A 15,610-nucleotide genomic window follows, 5' to 3' on the forward strand; every position below is an offset into this window, starting at 1 on the left:
CGGATGCAGTGAGCCAAGACAGCACCATTGCACTCCAGCCTGGGTGACAGAACACCACCCTGTATACTGTATACAACTGCTTAGATATGTACATGATTAAAGACAAAAGGGATCCTTCCTTGGTAATAGAAAATTTGGGTTAGGTATGCTCCATCCCAAACTGATGAACAACTGAAACTGTGCTACAAATGGTGAATCTCTACCAACACATTCCCTTGGCTAAGTAGAAAGAACAAGGGTGAATGGGTCCGAATTAAGCTCAAATCTAGCTGAAGCACTCAACATTGATTCATTCCTTGGACCAATTACTTACTAAATCTCTATGAGCTGGTACCTTGTTTGTACCATGAGGTTGCTATTTTAAAAATTAATGTTACCAGCTGGGCCTAGTGGCTCACGTCTGTAACCCCAGCACTTTGGGAGCCCAAGGCAGGTGGATCGCTTGAGGTCAGTTCCAGACCAGCTTGTCCAACATGGCAAAATCCCGTCTCTACTAAAATACAAAAAAAATTAGCTGGGCATGGTGGCAGGTGCCAGTAATCCCAGCTACTCGGGAGGCTGAGGCAGTAGAATCACTTGAATCTGGGAGGCGGAGGTTGCTGTGAGCCTGGATCGCACTATTACACTCCAGCCTGGGCAACAGAGCAGGACTCAGTCTCAAAAAAAAAAAAAAAGTTACCTAAAAATGCCTGGGATATAGGAGTCCAAATAATGTTAGCAGTAAAATAAAACCAGTATTTTGTTCCCATGAAAAAAATACATATACAAATCTCAACTAAGTCCAAAGTGTTAATAACATTTTGATAATTATTCAAACATTTTTGAGGTTTTCACTGTCACACATGCTGGAGTGCAGTGACACGATCATAGCTCACTGAAGCCTCAAAGTCCTGGGCCCGGGGGACCCACCCTCCAGCCTCAGTCTCCGAAGTAGCTTGGTCTACAGGCGCACATCCCCACACTCAGATTTTTTTTTTTTTTTTTGAGACAGGGTCTCGCTGTTGCCCAGGCTGGTCTGGCCTCAAGCGATCCTCCCGTCTTGGCCTCCCAAAATGTTAACATGAACAGGTATGAGCCACCATGCCTGGCCCAAAGTTTCTATTTAAAAATTTTTCTATTTTTATTTTTTTTTTTTGAGACGGAGTCTCGCTCTGTCGCCCAGGCTGGAGTGCAGTGGCGCAATCTCAGCTCACTGCAAGCTCCGCCTCCCGGGTTCACGCCATTCTCCTGCCTCAGCCTCCCGAGTAGCTGGGACTACAGGTGCCCGCCACTGCGCCCGGCTAATTTTTTTGTATTTTTAGTAGAGACGGGGTTTCACCATGGTCTCGATCTCCTGACCTTGTGATCCGCCCGCCTCGGCCTCCCAAAGTGCTGGGATTACAGGCGTGAGCCACCGCGCCCGGCAAATTTTTCTATTTTTAAAAACTCACAGCACAAAAACTGTAGAAAAGAATATTTTATTGAAATAGTTTCTCAATTAACAATGGAGCAAAGTACAACTTGACTCAAACCTGTCCAACCAGCATCAACTGCTACTGAAATAATTCAAACATACAGAAGAGGTGGGGGTGGGGTGAGGGGTGGGACCCTTAGGCCCCATCTCTGCCAATGTGGCAAAAAAAAAAAAAAAAAAAAAAAAAAGGAAAAGACAAAATGACTGACACAGCCAGGTTCATTCTTGTCGTGGACCTGGGGTGACAGCCCTAGCTTCTGCTACAGACGGAATACTGGAGACGGGCTCCCTAGGCATAGGCATGGTGGGTCAGGGGTCCCCATCCTAGCAGAGCGATGCACAGAGGAAGGCCAGCCCTGACCCTCCTTCATCCACAGGCCTGCCTCGGAGAGAGGGAGGTGGCATCTCTACATTCACGCCATGGTCTCTCCTTTCCCCAGGACCTTGGGATAGGGGCTCACAGTAGAAAGCACATTTGGTCAGCCCAGGGGTCGGGGGTGAGGGAAAGACTCTGTCTGGGAGGAGCAGAACAGCAGAAGAGAGGAGGAGGCAGGGAGTTACAGGAACCTGGGGTACCAGGCTGCTGGAAAGATGCAGATTATGACAGAGCTTGCAGGATGTGGGCACCCCATGCCAACCACTCTATGTGGCTTTCCTCTTTGGAGAGGTGGTGGACTCCCTTCTTCACTGTGTCCCTCCCTCCTCTGGCCACTAGGGGTCGGAAATACGAGTGAGAATCCTTCCAGATTTACTTCCACCAAATCCAGAGGTACAGGTTTTTAGGCAAGGGGCAGAGAACTGCCCAATTTGCAGCAGGAAGCCAAGGAAACCCAGGGGGAAAGAAGCTGGATGGGAATGGGGGAGGGAGGCTCAGGGAAAGAGAAGCCCGCAGAGGGAGGAAAGAGTACAGATAGGCACTCGGAAACCAAACCTGGTAACCGAGGCTCTGAAGACACTGGCCTGAAAGAATGCTGATCGCATGGTGGGAGAGGAAGGGAGGGAAGGAAGGATCACCAGAGAAGAGTGGAAACTCCCCAGCAACCCCAGATACCCTTCCCATCACCAGGACCCATCAACCACTGGCAGCCATTCTCTCCCTACCCACAGGCAAATTAAGACATAATAGTGATTTTTCCCAAATTTAGGGCCTATATGGGTAGGGAACAGGGAGTGGGGCTGGGGAAGAGAACAGGTTCCATTTTTAACCACAGAGGTACTGCAGAAGGAACCAGTGAGCTGTCTCTCCCTTCCCCTTCTCCACACCTCCAATCACAGGTGAGAAAGGAACTCCAGCCGAGGGCAGGACCTACCCCTCCCCCCACCCTTGATGTTTAATAAATAGAAGTAGTGGGGGAAGGGGGTGGAGATGAATGGGAAAAACAGAGGTGGGCGTTATAGTTCGTCGTTCTTCAAAGGCCGCTTCTGTCCTGTCGATTGTTCTTTCTGTTCAGGTTCTGTTGGGAGTTTGGGGGAGCAAAGGAATCACGGCAGGTGAAACAGAGGAACCAACCCCAGTTCTTTGCAGAGGATTTCCTGAGACCCCACCAGGCTTCCCACTGTAGCCCCAGCTCCACCCTCACCTGCTCCAGGACCTCCTAACTCCAAAGGCTCAGTGTCTCCTGGCTCCGATCCTGCTTTGGAAAGGAACAGGTTAGTCTCCTCAAAAGGGAAGAAGAGGCTAAGGGAAGGCTGGGCCAGTTTTTCCATGAAGAGCCACCTAGTAAATATTTTAGGATACATGAACCACATTTGGTCTCTTTGCCTACTCTTTTTTTTTTTTTTTGAGACGGAGTCTCTATTGCCCAGGCTGGAGTGCAGAGTGCAGTGGCGCCATCTCAGTTTACTGCAATCTCCGCCTCCCAGGTTGAAGGGATTCTCCTGCCTCAGCCTCCTGAGTAGCTGGGATTAAAGGTGTGCGCCACCATGCCTGACTCATTTTTTTGGCATTTTTTAGTGGAGATGGGGTTTCACCATGTTGGCCAGGATGGTCTCGAACTCCTGACCTCAGGTGATCCACCCGCCTCAGCCTCTCAAAGAGCTGGGATTACAGGTGTGAGCCACCGCGCCCAGCCTTTTTTTTTTTTTTTTGAGACGGAGTCTCGCTCTGCCGCCCAGGCTGGAGTGCAGTGGCCGGATCTCGGCTCACTGCAAGCTCCGCCTCCCGGGTTCACGCCATTCTCCTGCCTCAGCCTCCCGAGTAGCTGGGACTACAGGCGCCCGCCACCTCGCCCGGCTAGTTTTTTGTATTTTTTAGTAGAGACGGGGTTTCACCGTGTTAGCCAGGATGGTCTCGATCTCCTGACCTCATGATCCGCCCGTCTCAGCCTCCCAAAGTGCTGGGATTACAGGCTTGAGCCACCGCGCCCGGCCGCCTTTTTTTTTTTTTTAAACAACCCTTTAAAAACGCAAAGGCCATTCAAGCTCATGGGCTGTCTAGAAACAGGCTGTGCCTGCCAGTTTGCCTAGCCCTGGGCTAATGCAACATCCACGTGCTCAACCATGGTTGCTCCAACTCACCAGTCTCTACTTTCTCCGGTTCTGAAATGGGCTCTGCATCTTCAGTCTGGCCTGGAAGGAAACCAGGGGTAAGACACAGCCTCAGGAGGGAAAGGAGGCCATCTCCCTGTCCAGCAGAACATGCAGCCAGGTACCCTGTCCTCACCTGCTGGAAGGATGACCTTCTCCCCCTGGTCACTGGCACTGGCATTGAGGGGTGGCTCTGCCCGGGTCCCATTCTTGTCTTTGGGCCGGGGCCGGGGCTTGGTAAACTTGGCCTTATTGAGCAGATACTGCACCTCTCGGTCCAGGGCCATCATTTTGGCCTCAATGTCTTTTGAGAGCAACACGGGCTTCTCTGTGGCGGGCAGCTTGGCCTGCTCGGCCAGAGTTGCATTCTTCCAGGCCTGTGGGTGAGACCAGGAGAGGCTCCGAGCTAGCCATGGAGAGAGCAGACATCTCTGTCCCAGATGGAATCACACCCTCAACCAGCCTCTTCCCTCAGACTGCAAATCACTGCCACCCCTGGCCTCAGTCCCATGAGGCTAACAGAGTCCTCAGAAGGGTATTATAAAGGTTCTCCACAACGAAGTCCCAACCTGCATGTTTCTGGCTTACATCCTACTACTCTGGAGTGACTGCAACTGAACAAACCCCTTGAATATTCCTTTTTTATTTTTATTTTTTGAGACAGAGTCTCGCTCTGTTGCCAGGCTGGAGTGCAGTGGCACGATCTCAACTCACTGCAACTTCTGCCTCCTGGGTTCAAACAATTCTCCTGCCTCAGTCTCCCGAGTAGCTAGGACTATAGGCACACCCCACCACGCCCAGCTAATTTCTGTATTTTTAGTAGAGATGGGGTTTCACCATGTTGACCAGGATGGTCTCGATCTCTTGACCTCATGATTCACCTGCCTCAGCCTCCCAAAGTGCTGGGATTACAGGCATGAGCCACTGTGCTCGGCTGAATACTCCTTTCTTGACTCTCCACTTCTGAGCTGTGGCTCAAGAGTCCCCACACATCCAAAACAGTTTCTACTTCACATGCCACATCAGTCTCACCTAGCCAAACCCTGGACCATGTTCTGACCTAGGTCAAATCCCAGCCCCTCAAAGCAGCTTTTTCTATCCTCATGGAATGGGCATTTTGCTCCTCCAGTCTGATGACTCTTATGGCCATGGCTCTTGCTTGGGACTAATCAGATGTGGGCTCAAATACAAACATCTTTTGTCTTCAGATTAGATGCTAAGCCAGGAGGCAGGGGTTGCTGTGGCTTCCTCTCTCCGCCTCTCCCACAGTACCTAGGATGGCAGCTAAGTATCTGGTTAAGTATTTATGAAGTGATTACCCAGGTCTCATTGATGACTTTCTCTAATGTTGTCATCTCCACCTCAGTGAAGATCTGGTCCATCTCTGGGATGAGCCTGGCCCCCCTGGAAGGCAGAAAGGAGACCATTAACCTCAGACGGAGAGGAGTCTGGGGTGTGGGGAGTGGGAAGCTGGGAGGAATGAGAACCAGTGGCCTGGCAGGACTGCATACAGGGTTCAGGGGCTGCTTACTTGAGGAACATGCTGGAATGGTTGAGGAGATTATCGAGGGCAGACAGCCGTTCGGGCCACTTCTTGCGCTCCTCTACCCGAAAAAACAGCCCTTGGCACAGCTTCCTCAGCTCAGCCAGCTTCTCCTTCAACATCTGATGGATGTGGGATTGGGCAGAGGGGTGGAGGGACGACAGCAGAGCCTGGAGTCAGCCCCCTGTCTTTCTTTATGGGCTCAAGCCCCGGCTCTTCTCTCTCTCTCTGACCCTGGGAGAGGAAGGAGAGCTCCCATTCCACCTGCCATGTCCTGAGAGGCCCCTCACCACTGTGGTGGCTCCAACACCCTCATCCTCCAGCCAGGTGGATGCAGCGCTGAGCTTCCCAGAGATCTCCTCACGCTGCTCCTCTGTGGACACTTCCTGGTACTCGGACTGGTACAGCTTGTCCTGGGTGGGGGACATGCAAACACATGCACCCGCAAGCCCAGGGGCAAGGCCCGCAGAGCCAGGCGTAAGCCTGCAGGGGCTGCTGCCTCCTGCCCACTGACCTGGGTCTCAAAGATGAACGCTTCCAAGCTGTTGGCAGCTTTTTCCCGTTCCTGCTTCTCCAGGTCTCGGAGTGTCAAGTCCTGAAGTCTATGGGACGAAGGAGGGGAAGGGATGAGGGAGAGAGCGAGTGAGAACTTGAGACTCTGGGTCAGACAGCCCTCCCTCCCAGGGCGCCATCCCACACCCTGCCCACCCTGCCCACACATGTACACACCATCTGTCCTCACTTACTTCTGCACCGACTGAGCCAGCTTATCCTCTGGCAAGTCAGGCAGGTCCAGAACGACCAGCTCCACCCCAATCTCCTCAACCATTCGCTGCTTCCTGGCGGGCTTCTGTTTCTTCTCTCCCTCTGGGGCTGGAGCGACGCCCTCAGGCCCTGCCTCTGCCTTCTCACTTGGCTTCTGGGTGGGAAGAGTCAGGCGTGTCAGGAAAAGCCTCTGCCCTCCTACATTCTCCATGGGGTCAGATACAAGGCAGTTGCCCACTCCCTTAGTCTCTGGATCCACACTGGCCTTCCTCCACCACAGCTCACCTGGGCCTCAGACTTGTCCTCATTTTCTTTTTCTGTGGCCTTTTCTCCCTCAGGGGCTGCATCTCCCTTAGGTTCAGGGGGCAGGGGCTGAGAGCCATCCTCCACCGGGGCCTCAGTTTCCTCCTTGAGCTCCACCTGCTCCCCAGGCTCATCCTTGCTCCCCTCTGCAGGGCTCTCCTCTTCCTCCTGGGAAACACCGCAGGCGCCCCACGGAACGATCAGGAGCAGAGCCTCCAGGCAGGCCTGGCTGAGCACCGCTGACCCCATGGGGGTTCCATACAGGTGACCGCTATATGCAAATGGTTAATGGCCTGCTTGGACTGTGACAATTTAGCTGGACAAAGGAAGAGAATCTGGAACAAGGGGAATGGGCCTTGGGAGCACCGGTCAAGAAACAGTTGAGAGCCTAGAAGATCCTGGGGAGTGAATGGTTAACATAACAGGGGCAGGTGTGGCCTACCCTCACCCCCTTCCTCTGCTGCTACCACCTGCATCCCCCACTGTCCTCCATGCTCCCCTGGCTCCATCCTGAACTCACCTGGACAGTATCAGTACCGTTCTCCTTGGCATCTGGTGTGGTACCGCCTCCAAACAGGCTGGAAATGGTGTTGCCAAGTTCTAGGGGGAGGAAAACCCAAAGACTCAAAAGGAGACCACAGCAGTGACTCCACCTTCTAACCCAAGGGCCATGCCCTGTCCACCTCCCGAACCCTCACACATTCTCTCCTGTACACACATGCATGCCCATCTTACTGGTGAGAGTAGATTCCTCTTCTGGGCTGTCCTCCACTAGTGTCTCAAATACAGACTCCACCTGAAAACACGTTCAAAATCAAGAAACACACAGGCTAATCCACCTTTTTTCCACAAACATCCTGCCAAAGTGGGTGTCTGCTTATGCACACTCCACGCCATTGCAGGCCTAGTCTCTCAGCTGCCTTTTCTAAGGACTTGGAGTTGGTTGCCCATCTCTTGATTAGGAGGCCTCCACGAATAGGGTCCCAGCTCCTCTTTCCCCAAAGAGCCCCCTACTTCTCCACTCAGTAACTGTATGAGCCATTACATCCATATTCCCAGATTTGTTCTTCAAAAACGGATTCCTGCCCAAGTACAGTGGCTTATGCTTGTAATCTCAACAGTTTGGGAGGCCAAGGCAGGTGGATCACTTGAGGTCAGGGTTTTGAGACCAGACTGGCCAACATGGTGAAACCCCATCTCTACTCCAAATAACAAAAATTAGCCAGGCGTGGTGGCGGGCGCCTGTAATCCCAGCTACTCAGAAGGCTGAGACACGAGAATCACTTGAACCCGGGAGGCGGAGGTTGCAAGACTGCGCCACTGTACTCCAGCCTAGACAAGCAGACTCTGTCTCAAAAAAAGTAATAATAATGATAAGTGGATTCCTGAGGCCAGGCACAGTGGCTCCCACCTGTAATCCCTGTACTTTGGGAGGCTGAGGCAGGAGGATCGTTTGATCCCAGGAGTTAGAGACCAGTCTAGGCAACATTGTGAGATCCTGTCTCTATAAAAAGTACAAAAAAATTTAGCAGGATGTGGTGGCACATGCATATCATCTCACCTACTCAGGAGACTGAGATGGATCATTTAACCAGCCAGGTGTTCAGGGCTGGAATGAGCTATGACCATGCTACTATATTCCAGCCTAAGTGACAGAGCCAAGACCCCATCTCAAAAAAAAAAAAAAAAAAAAAAAAAAAAGAGTGGATTATTCAAACCATTCAATAGTTCCAAGAAATTTACAATGCCTATAAGCATTTATAGGCTATAAGGAGGTCTGCACCAGATCACTGCTTAGCTGTTTAGAGCCAACATTTTTCTGATTCCTAAACTTTTGGTTACCATATCCTAATGCCATGTGGAACCCGCTTTGGAAATGGCTGGCAGGGCCTGAGCCCCTGCCCTGCACCCAAGGTCTCCTTTAGCTCTCACCCTATCTAGACTGAGCACGCCACTCTCATCCAGGTTGAAGTGAGCCTTGATGCCCTTGGACTCGTAGTCAGGATACTTCTTGAAGCTGTCACCCACCCCTTTTAGCTTCACTGTGGTCAGATTCTGGGAGCCAAATACCCTGGTTGGGGAGGAAAGGGGAGTTCAGGGGGACCCATTCCAGCCCATCTCCCCCTCTAGACAACATGGCCTCCTGGCATGAGGTGTCAGGGGCACTCCCCAAGGGCACACTCAGGAGGATGGATGCATTCTCCAGAGAAGTTGCTCATAGCTGCCCTGTTTCAGCCCTGCAGGCCCACATCCTCCCTCACCCTCAGTCCTCATTGTCCAGCAGCCACGCCTCCCTGTCCCTGGAGCTCCCATCCTGCACCCCCGCCCCTCACCGAAGATCTTCAGGCCCCAGGAAGCCCAGGTCACCATAGTTGATGTGGAAGTTGAAATCATGGCTGTAGCGGTTAAAGGTGATGACTTTGCGTTGAGGGTAGGGGCCCATCCGAGAGAAAAGTACCCGTTTATTGTGCTTCAGGCTGTGAACCCCAGGCTCCTCCTCCACCTCCCTCGTGAACTCCACCTACACAGCAGGCAGACAGAGGCATACTGTTGCACACTAGAGAACCCAAGTAGGTTCTGGGGTAAGGATGGGGGTAGGGTGGGGAATACCTCTTAGCAGAAAGACAAAGGGATGAGACAGAGCAGACAGAAGGGGAAGCCCCACTTGGGAGAGGTAAAGGGAGCTTGTCACCTGCTCAGTCAGGCTCACTCACCAGGATGGGGTAGACCACTGCATCTCGGACGACAAATGGCTTCACTTTAAAGGCTTTGCTGAGTGCAGCTGCCTGGTACACTGCCCCCATGGCAGCTGCTTCATCTGCATTGATGTTCTTCCCCAGCTCCTCCCTGGGAAAATCCCAAGCCTCAGAACGGCCTACCCTGGAGCATGCAACTGGGACTTCCCTCCCCTCAGCCCTCCAGCTGCTCAGCCCAAAGCTGTGCCCCAGGCAGAAGTCAGCCCAGCGCTCTAGCCCCCACACTCACTTGCCCACGGCCTTCAGCAGCACCTCCTGAACTTTGGGGACCCGAGTGGCCCCGCCCACCAGGATCACCTGCTCAATCTCATCCTGCAGTGGGTAAGAATGAGAGGTGGAATAGCAGGCACTTAGTGCTCTTCTGCAGCACTGACTCATCTCTTGACGTCCCATGGGTTTCCTATGCCCTTTCCTACGGGGCATTCCCACCTTCCCCTACTCGCTCACCAGACTCATTTCGGCACTCTGGAGGGCCTGCTGTACAGGCCCAGGCACCCGCTCAAACAAGTCTGCACACAACTCCTCAAATTCCACACGAGTCACTTTTGCCTTGAAGTCCACATCATCCATCAGGCCTTCAATCTGGGGAAGGATGGGGACTGTCAGGGAGTTCTTGCCCAGGTCCCACTCTCTTGGTGAGTAGGACAGAAACAAAAAGAATAGGTCTTTGGGGAGGATGGTGGAGGGTGGAGCATGGGCCATGCCAGGAACGAGCAGTCTAGTTCAGTGGCAGGGTCCCCCACCCTCTACGTGGGACAAATATAGCCTCAACCAGCCACTTGTGGGCACCTGTGCCATGTGGTCAGCATTGGCACTGAGGACGGTTTTGAGCCGATTAGCCTCACGCAACAGCTTGGCCATGGCGCGTGGGTTCTCCCGCACATCCTTTGCTCTCTGACCCTTGCGCTGCTCATTGAAAAGCCCAGCCAGGTGTTCTCGAAGCCGGAGCTCCATCTCCAGGCCCCCCAGGGTGCGGTCAAAACTGTTGAGAAAAGGGAGCAGAGAAAAAAGTGAAGAAAACATGGGGTCCCCACATCTGCATAGCAGCCTGACTCTCATCCCCACATGGCACCTTTCCTTCATCTCAGGGGACCTTGTTCATCTCCAGTGCCCCATGTGTGGACACACACTCTGCCCTCAACTCTCTACAGCACAGCTGACACCTCACAGTGACCCTTCTTCCACTCATTCATTTGACAGTGTTTACTGAGCATTACTTATGTACTTCCCTCTGGGAATACAAATGTGGCAGCAGGGAGAGAGACAGGGTCCCTGCTATGGAAAAGTTGAATAGTCGCATAAATGTGAAACTATCACTACATCACATGTTGTAAAGGTCAGGGGACAATGCCTGAAGAACATGCAGGGGGAGATTCAAGCTACTGAGGGAGGCCCAAGAACATGTCCCCTAAAAAGTGATGCTTGAACTGAAACCTGAAGGATGAGCTCAGTGTAAGCATCCCTTGAACTGAAGAGTTCAGAGTTCACTAGCTGGAGGGGAAAGAACATTCTAGACAGAGGCAACAATGTTCATAAAGACCTTGAAGCGGGAGAGTACATAGCAAGTTCCAGAGGAGGGCAAGCATCTGGGGCTCAAAGAGCGAGAGGGCTCAGGGCTCAGACAGGCTGCAGAAGGCAGGGTTGAGACAGGCGCAGGGAAAGTTTTGGAGCCAATGACAGGTTTTTAAAGAAACAGGTTAATGATCAGGTTGGATTTTAAGAAGAACCCTCTAATATGAAGAAAGAAGTGAAAGGAGGCCGGGCGCGGTGGCTCAAGCCTGTAATCCCAGCACTTTGGGAGGCCGAGATGGGTGGATCACGAGGTCAGGAGATCGAGACCATCCTGGCTAATACGGCAAAACCCCGTCTCTACTAAAAATACAAAAAACTAGCTGGGTGAGTTGGCGGGCGCCTGTAATCCCAGCTACTCGGGAGGCTGAGGCAGGAGAATGGCGTGAACCCAGGAGGCGGAGCTTGCAGTGAGCTGAGATCCGGCCACTGCACTCCAGCCTGGGCGACAGAGCGAGACTCCGTCTCAAAAAAAAAAAAAAAAAAAAAGAAAGAAGTGAAAGGAGACGTCACCAGAAACAGGGAGATGTTTTTAACTCTGCAAATAAGAGCTGATGGTAACTTGGACTGGGTGGTAATGGTGAAGTCAGAAAAAGATGGCTTCAAGAAATAAGACAACAGGGCACATGTTCTCAGGATCTCCTGAAGGCTATGTCACAGGTCATAAAAATAAAAAAAATTAAAAAACAACACAACAAGAGTGGTAAATTATTTAACTGGAAATGACAAGAGAACAAAAACATGATTGAATCTGACACCCTACATATGGCCTGCAGCTCCATGGATTTCCTTAGAATACGTTTCGAAAGTTCATGTCTTCCGATTTTCCCAAACTGTCCTCCCCTGCGCCCCAGCTTCCCCTTACTCTTTGTGAGTGGTCCCCTACAATGACTGACGGCTCAATCGGGAGAGCACTCCTGCAGCATGCAGGACAGCAAAGCAGTGTTTCTTCTCCAAGAAGAAACCCCTGACTTGAGGGTCTTCACAAGAAGCCCTCCCTGCCAAGTACCCACTTACCCTACTCCCCGGATCTGCAGCTGTGGCTGCATCCCAGCTTCCTTAGTCTTCACCATCTGGTAGGTCACAATGGTGCAGACAGTGCTGCCCGAGCCCATGTCATAGAACATGATATTCTGTAGAGATATCAAAGCAACTGTCACAGGAACCTTTTCAAACTCCAGGGTGCCTGCCTGCCCACCCGCCTGCTTCCAAGGGGCTGTCTGACTCTTAACACAAAGCTAAACAGCTCCAAGAGAGGCTGGGAGGAGGCTATTGGTACATTTTGCCAAGGGCCAGCCCATGCAAACAAGATGCAAAAGGGACCAAGTGGCCTCCGTCCTTAGATTCAGTCACCCTGTATGTCTGGTCAGGCCCCCTGGCTCACCTGGGCAGTGGTGTTGATATCTTTCCGGCGGAAGACACCATAGCTGAGGGCAGTGGCAGTGTTGTCATTGATGAGCTGCAGCACTTTGAGGCCAGCCATGCGAGCAGCCTGCAGCACAGCTCTGCGCTCGGCCTGGTTGAAGAAGACTGGCACGGTGATCACTGCATCCTTGATGGGCTGCTCTACAGATGACAATAGAAAAGAGTCCCACCGGCTCCACACCTTAGATGAGGGCTTCTGATCTCATCACTAATGATTTTGGACGAAGTAATTATTTGTTGTGGGTGCTGTCCTGTGCACTATAGGATGTTTAGCAGCATCCCTGGCCTCTACGCACTAGATACCAGTTGCACCCCTTAGAAGCGACAACCAAAACGTATCTTCATATGTTGCTAAATGTTCCCTGGGAGGCAAAGTTGCCGCTGTTTGAGAATCACTGCCCTAGATCCTGGGGAGCCTGGCCACGAAGGGCCCCACCTTGACCACTCACCTGCAAAATCTTCAGCTAGAGAACGAGAGTAATTGAGAACCATGCCCAACACTTCCTCAGGTGAGAACTGCAGCTGCCTGAGGGGAGGGAAGGTAGTTGGAGCCAAGGAAAGTCAGGCATTAAGGCGGCACAATCAGGAACACACACCAATGAGGAGCCCAGCAGAGTTGCTGAGACCACCTTCCCCAACAGAACACTCACGGGCTAATCTGAAAGTGCACAGTCTGCCTCTGTGGGTCAAAAGTCAGCTCGTGCTCCGGGAAGCGGGCCTGGTAAAGAGCTACGTGGGGGTTATCTGCCTGCTTCCCCAGGAGGTGCTGGAAGTAACGCAGCGTAGCCTTTGGATTCTTAATGGCCTGAGGGGTGAAGAAGGAGCAGAGTATTAGGCTCCCAAGTCCACCATTACCTACCTCTTACATCACAGAGACTGATAAGGAAACAGACTCCGGGGGCTGCCATCTCCTCTCCTCTGCCCACCACTCTGGTGGGAACTGCTAGCTCTGGGAAGGGGAACTGCTAGCTCACCATGCTTGCTGCACTGTCGCCAAAGAATCTTTCATTTTCTTTCAGGGTCACAATCACTGGGGTTTTCCTCCGAGATTCCCTGAGGAAAAGAGACTTTGGGCCCAGGTGCCTGCAGCAGAAGGACTCAGAAGCCTCGACACTCACACACATTTAACCACTTAGACGCCGAAGTCTGCTGTGGGCACTATGACGAACACATTCACACTTGGAGCCCAGACTCCCTTGTTCCCCACCCTTAACACAGGAGCCACCCTCACTTATTCAAGACAATTTCCATGGGCACTCCAGGTTTGACGATGGCCACCTTCATGGACTCACTGCCCAGGTCCACAGACATTACTGCCAGGGTATCTGAAGGGAAAAGAGGTTTGTCAGTTAGCTCTCCCTTCCCCCACCTTCCTGAGACCCCCTCTAATCAAAGCATACCACTTTCCATAGGTAAACGAAGATGGCAAAAGACAAAAAGGTCTGGACCTAACAACTCAAGAGACTTCTGACCAAGAGCCCCAAGCCTGCTTCCCATCACGCATCCTTCAGTCATCATTTATCCATTTGCTCCCTCTACCTGGGTACATACCACTCAGTGCCAACAGGTCTGCCAAGAGCACAGCCACCAAGGCCCAAAAGACTCGCCTCCTCGGCCTCTGCCTCCTAACTTTGACTGTCATTGTGCCCCTGGGGGAGGCGAAGAAAGAAAACACTTCAAACTGGATGCCGGGAGTGAAGGAGACAGAACCACATCCCAGAACGGAGAAGCTGTAAGATTCATACCTACTCCATTCTCACCCAGGGCAAAGCAGCCTACTTCTCCCCCTCTCCCTCCTGATGGGTACTAACCACTCTCTAATCATCCCAGCAGCGCCCACACAAAGGCCCAAGCGAAAGAGCATGGGTCCTCAGCTATGCCACATCCCTAAACAGAGAAGCTAACAGGACAAGACGAAGGAGACCCGAGCCTTTCATCCACCACACAGGCAGTGAGTGGCGCACCGCAGCACTGTGCCTGTTGTCAGACACCTGGGGTGCGGCCAGGGATCCCCGCCCAGGGCACAACCACCTCCCCACACCTGGAGCTCCCCCGCTGGCGGGGAAAGCCAGGCTGGGCCTGGACGGGAAGAGAAAGGTAATGACGTTGGGGGTGACTAGGATGGAGGAAAGGCCTGTCTCCTCCTCGGCATCCCTGCCGGTTGTCCCGCCCCCTCCCTTTCCCCACCTCACTCCCCGGCCCCGCTGTGCCCACAGACGCAGTGCCAGGGGCGGTAAGGTTCCCCGCCCGGCAGGTATCCGGTACCCGGTGTTCACCTAAGCCTCACCTGACGAAGGCGGCGGCTCCCACTCCCGGAAACAGATCCCGCCCGCCCCAGCGCGTGGGGACAGACCGGGGGGCCGAGCTGCGAGCAGCCCGGTGCGAGGCCGAGTGCCCGGCGTCCGCGCGGCCCTCCCTTGCGCTCCCGACCCGCCCCCGGAGCTCGCACGCTGTCTCCCCTAGGAGGGGTGGCTGGCCCGCACCTCCATCCACCCCCGCTACCTCTTGCCTCCGCTCCTGCGGCCCCAGCTCTGGGACAGACGCGGCACGAACGTACCCACGAGGCCGGCAGCACCCCCGACCGGCAGCGCCCTTCACAACTCCCCTCGGTTTGCAAACTGTTACATTAGCCACCAACCTCTTGGCGGCGTCTCGCGTACCAGCCGGCCCCGGACGCGGCGCGCGCTCATTGGCGCCTCGGCAGCCCGGCCCTGCGCCGCGCGCCCGGCCCCGCCCCTGCCGCCCCGGCGCGCGTATCCATTGGACCACGTCCCAGGCCCCGCCCCCTCCCTTTGCCTGCCTTGTCCTAGGGGCGGCGGAGGGGACCAGCCACCGGTTGGACAAAAACCGCCGGCGTCGGCTCGGGATTGGACCACGTCACGGGGCCACCGCGCTCCACTCCTTCCTCCCCACCGCCGGCCCCGGGGCGACGGCGGGATCTTTTCCGGCGCTGGATGCTTCGCTGCCGGTGTTCGGGAGTGACCTGCGCCTGGAGCCCGTCGGGCGCACTGCAGTCCCGCACTCGGGGCTTTTCTTCCGGTCACCTGGAGAGCACGACCGAGGAACGGGATGACAGGCGTCCCGTCCGCAGCCCCGCGGAGGAGGCGCTTGCCTGCCGGTTGGTATTGAGGTGCCCTAGGCTTTAGATAGACATTGGAGAATGGCTGTGCCTCCAACTGAGTCCGCCGCAATCCCCTCTGTTTTACTGAGGAAACTGAAGCCACAGGAAAAGATGTTTGTTGATGGGTCAGAGATAACCGATGCATTCGT

At 53.7% G+C, this 15,610-nt stretch overlaps 1 protein-coding gene across 7 annotated transcripts; it reads right to left on the reverse strand.

Annotated features, from left to right (window-relative positions):
* Positions 1-1,441: 1,441 nt before the first annotated feature.
* HYOU1 (hypoxia up-regulated 1) lies at positions 1,442-15,048 on the reverse strand. 7 transcript variants are annotated; one of them, XM_008021142.3, is made up of 26 exons: positions 14,979-15,048; positions 13,892-13,989; positions 13,572-13,665; positions 13,315-13,393; positions 12,991-13,145; positions 12,790-12,866; positions 12,300-12,481; positions 11,933-12,048; positions 10,136-10,328; positions 9,794-9,928; positions 9,576-9,658; positions 9,305-9,437; positions 8,924-9,111; positions 8,523-8,661; positions 7,326-7,386; positions 7,111-7,190; positions 6,573-6,758; positions 6,269-6,441; positions 6,037-6,124; positions 5,813-5,935; positions 5,511-5,644; positions 5,299-5,383; positions 4,116-4,356; positions 3,971-4,021; positions 3,034-3,087; positions 1,442-2,907 (listed from the first exon to the last, which is right to left on the reverse strand). In XM_008021142.3, the coding sequence occupies exons 2-26, from the start codon at positions 13,980-13,982 to the stop codon at positions 2,846-2,848; spliced, it is 3,003 nt and encodes a 1,000-aa protein (XP_008019333.1). In that variant the 5' UTR covers positions 13,983-13,989; positions 14,979-15,048; the 3' UTR covers positions 1,442-2,845. The 7 variants fall into 7 exon arrangements, with proteins under 7 accessions (XP_008019333.1, XP_008019339.1, XP_037861029.1 ...); XM_008021148.3 differs by having other exon boundaries at positions 3,034-3,084; positions 14,979-15,047; XM_038005101.2 differs by having other exon boundaries at positions 3,034-3,084; positions 14,843-15,031.
* Between the last annotated feature and the right edge of the window lie 562 nt (positions 15,049-15,610).

Source organism: Chlorocebus sabaeus, chromosome 1 (genome assembly GCF_047675955.1).
Source record: "Chlorocebus sabaeus isolate Y175 chromosome 1, mChlSab1.0.hap1, whole genome shotgun sequence".
Lineage (NCBI taxonomy): Eukaryota > Metazoa > Chordata > Mammalia > Primates > Cercopithecidae > Chlorocebus > Chlorocebus sabaeus.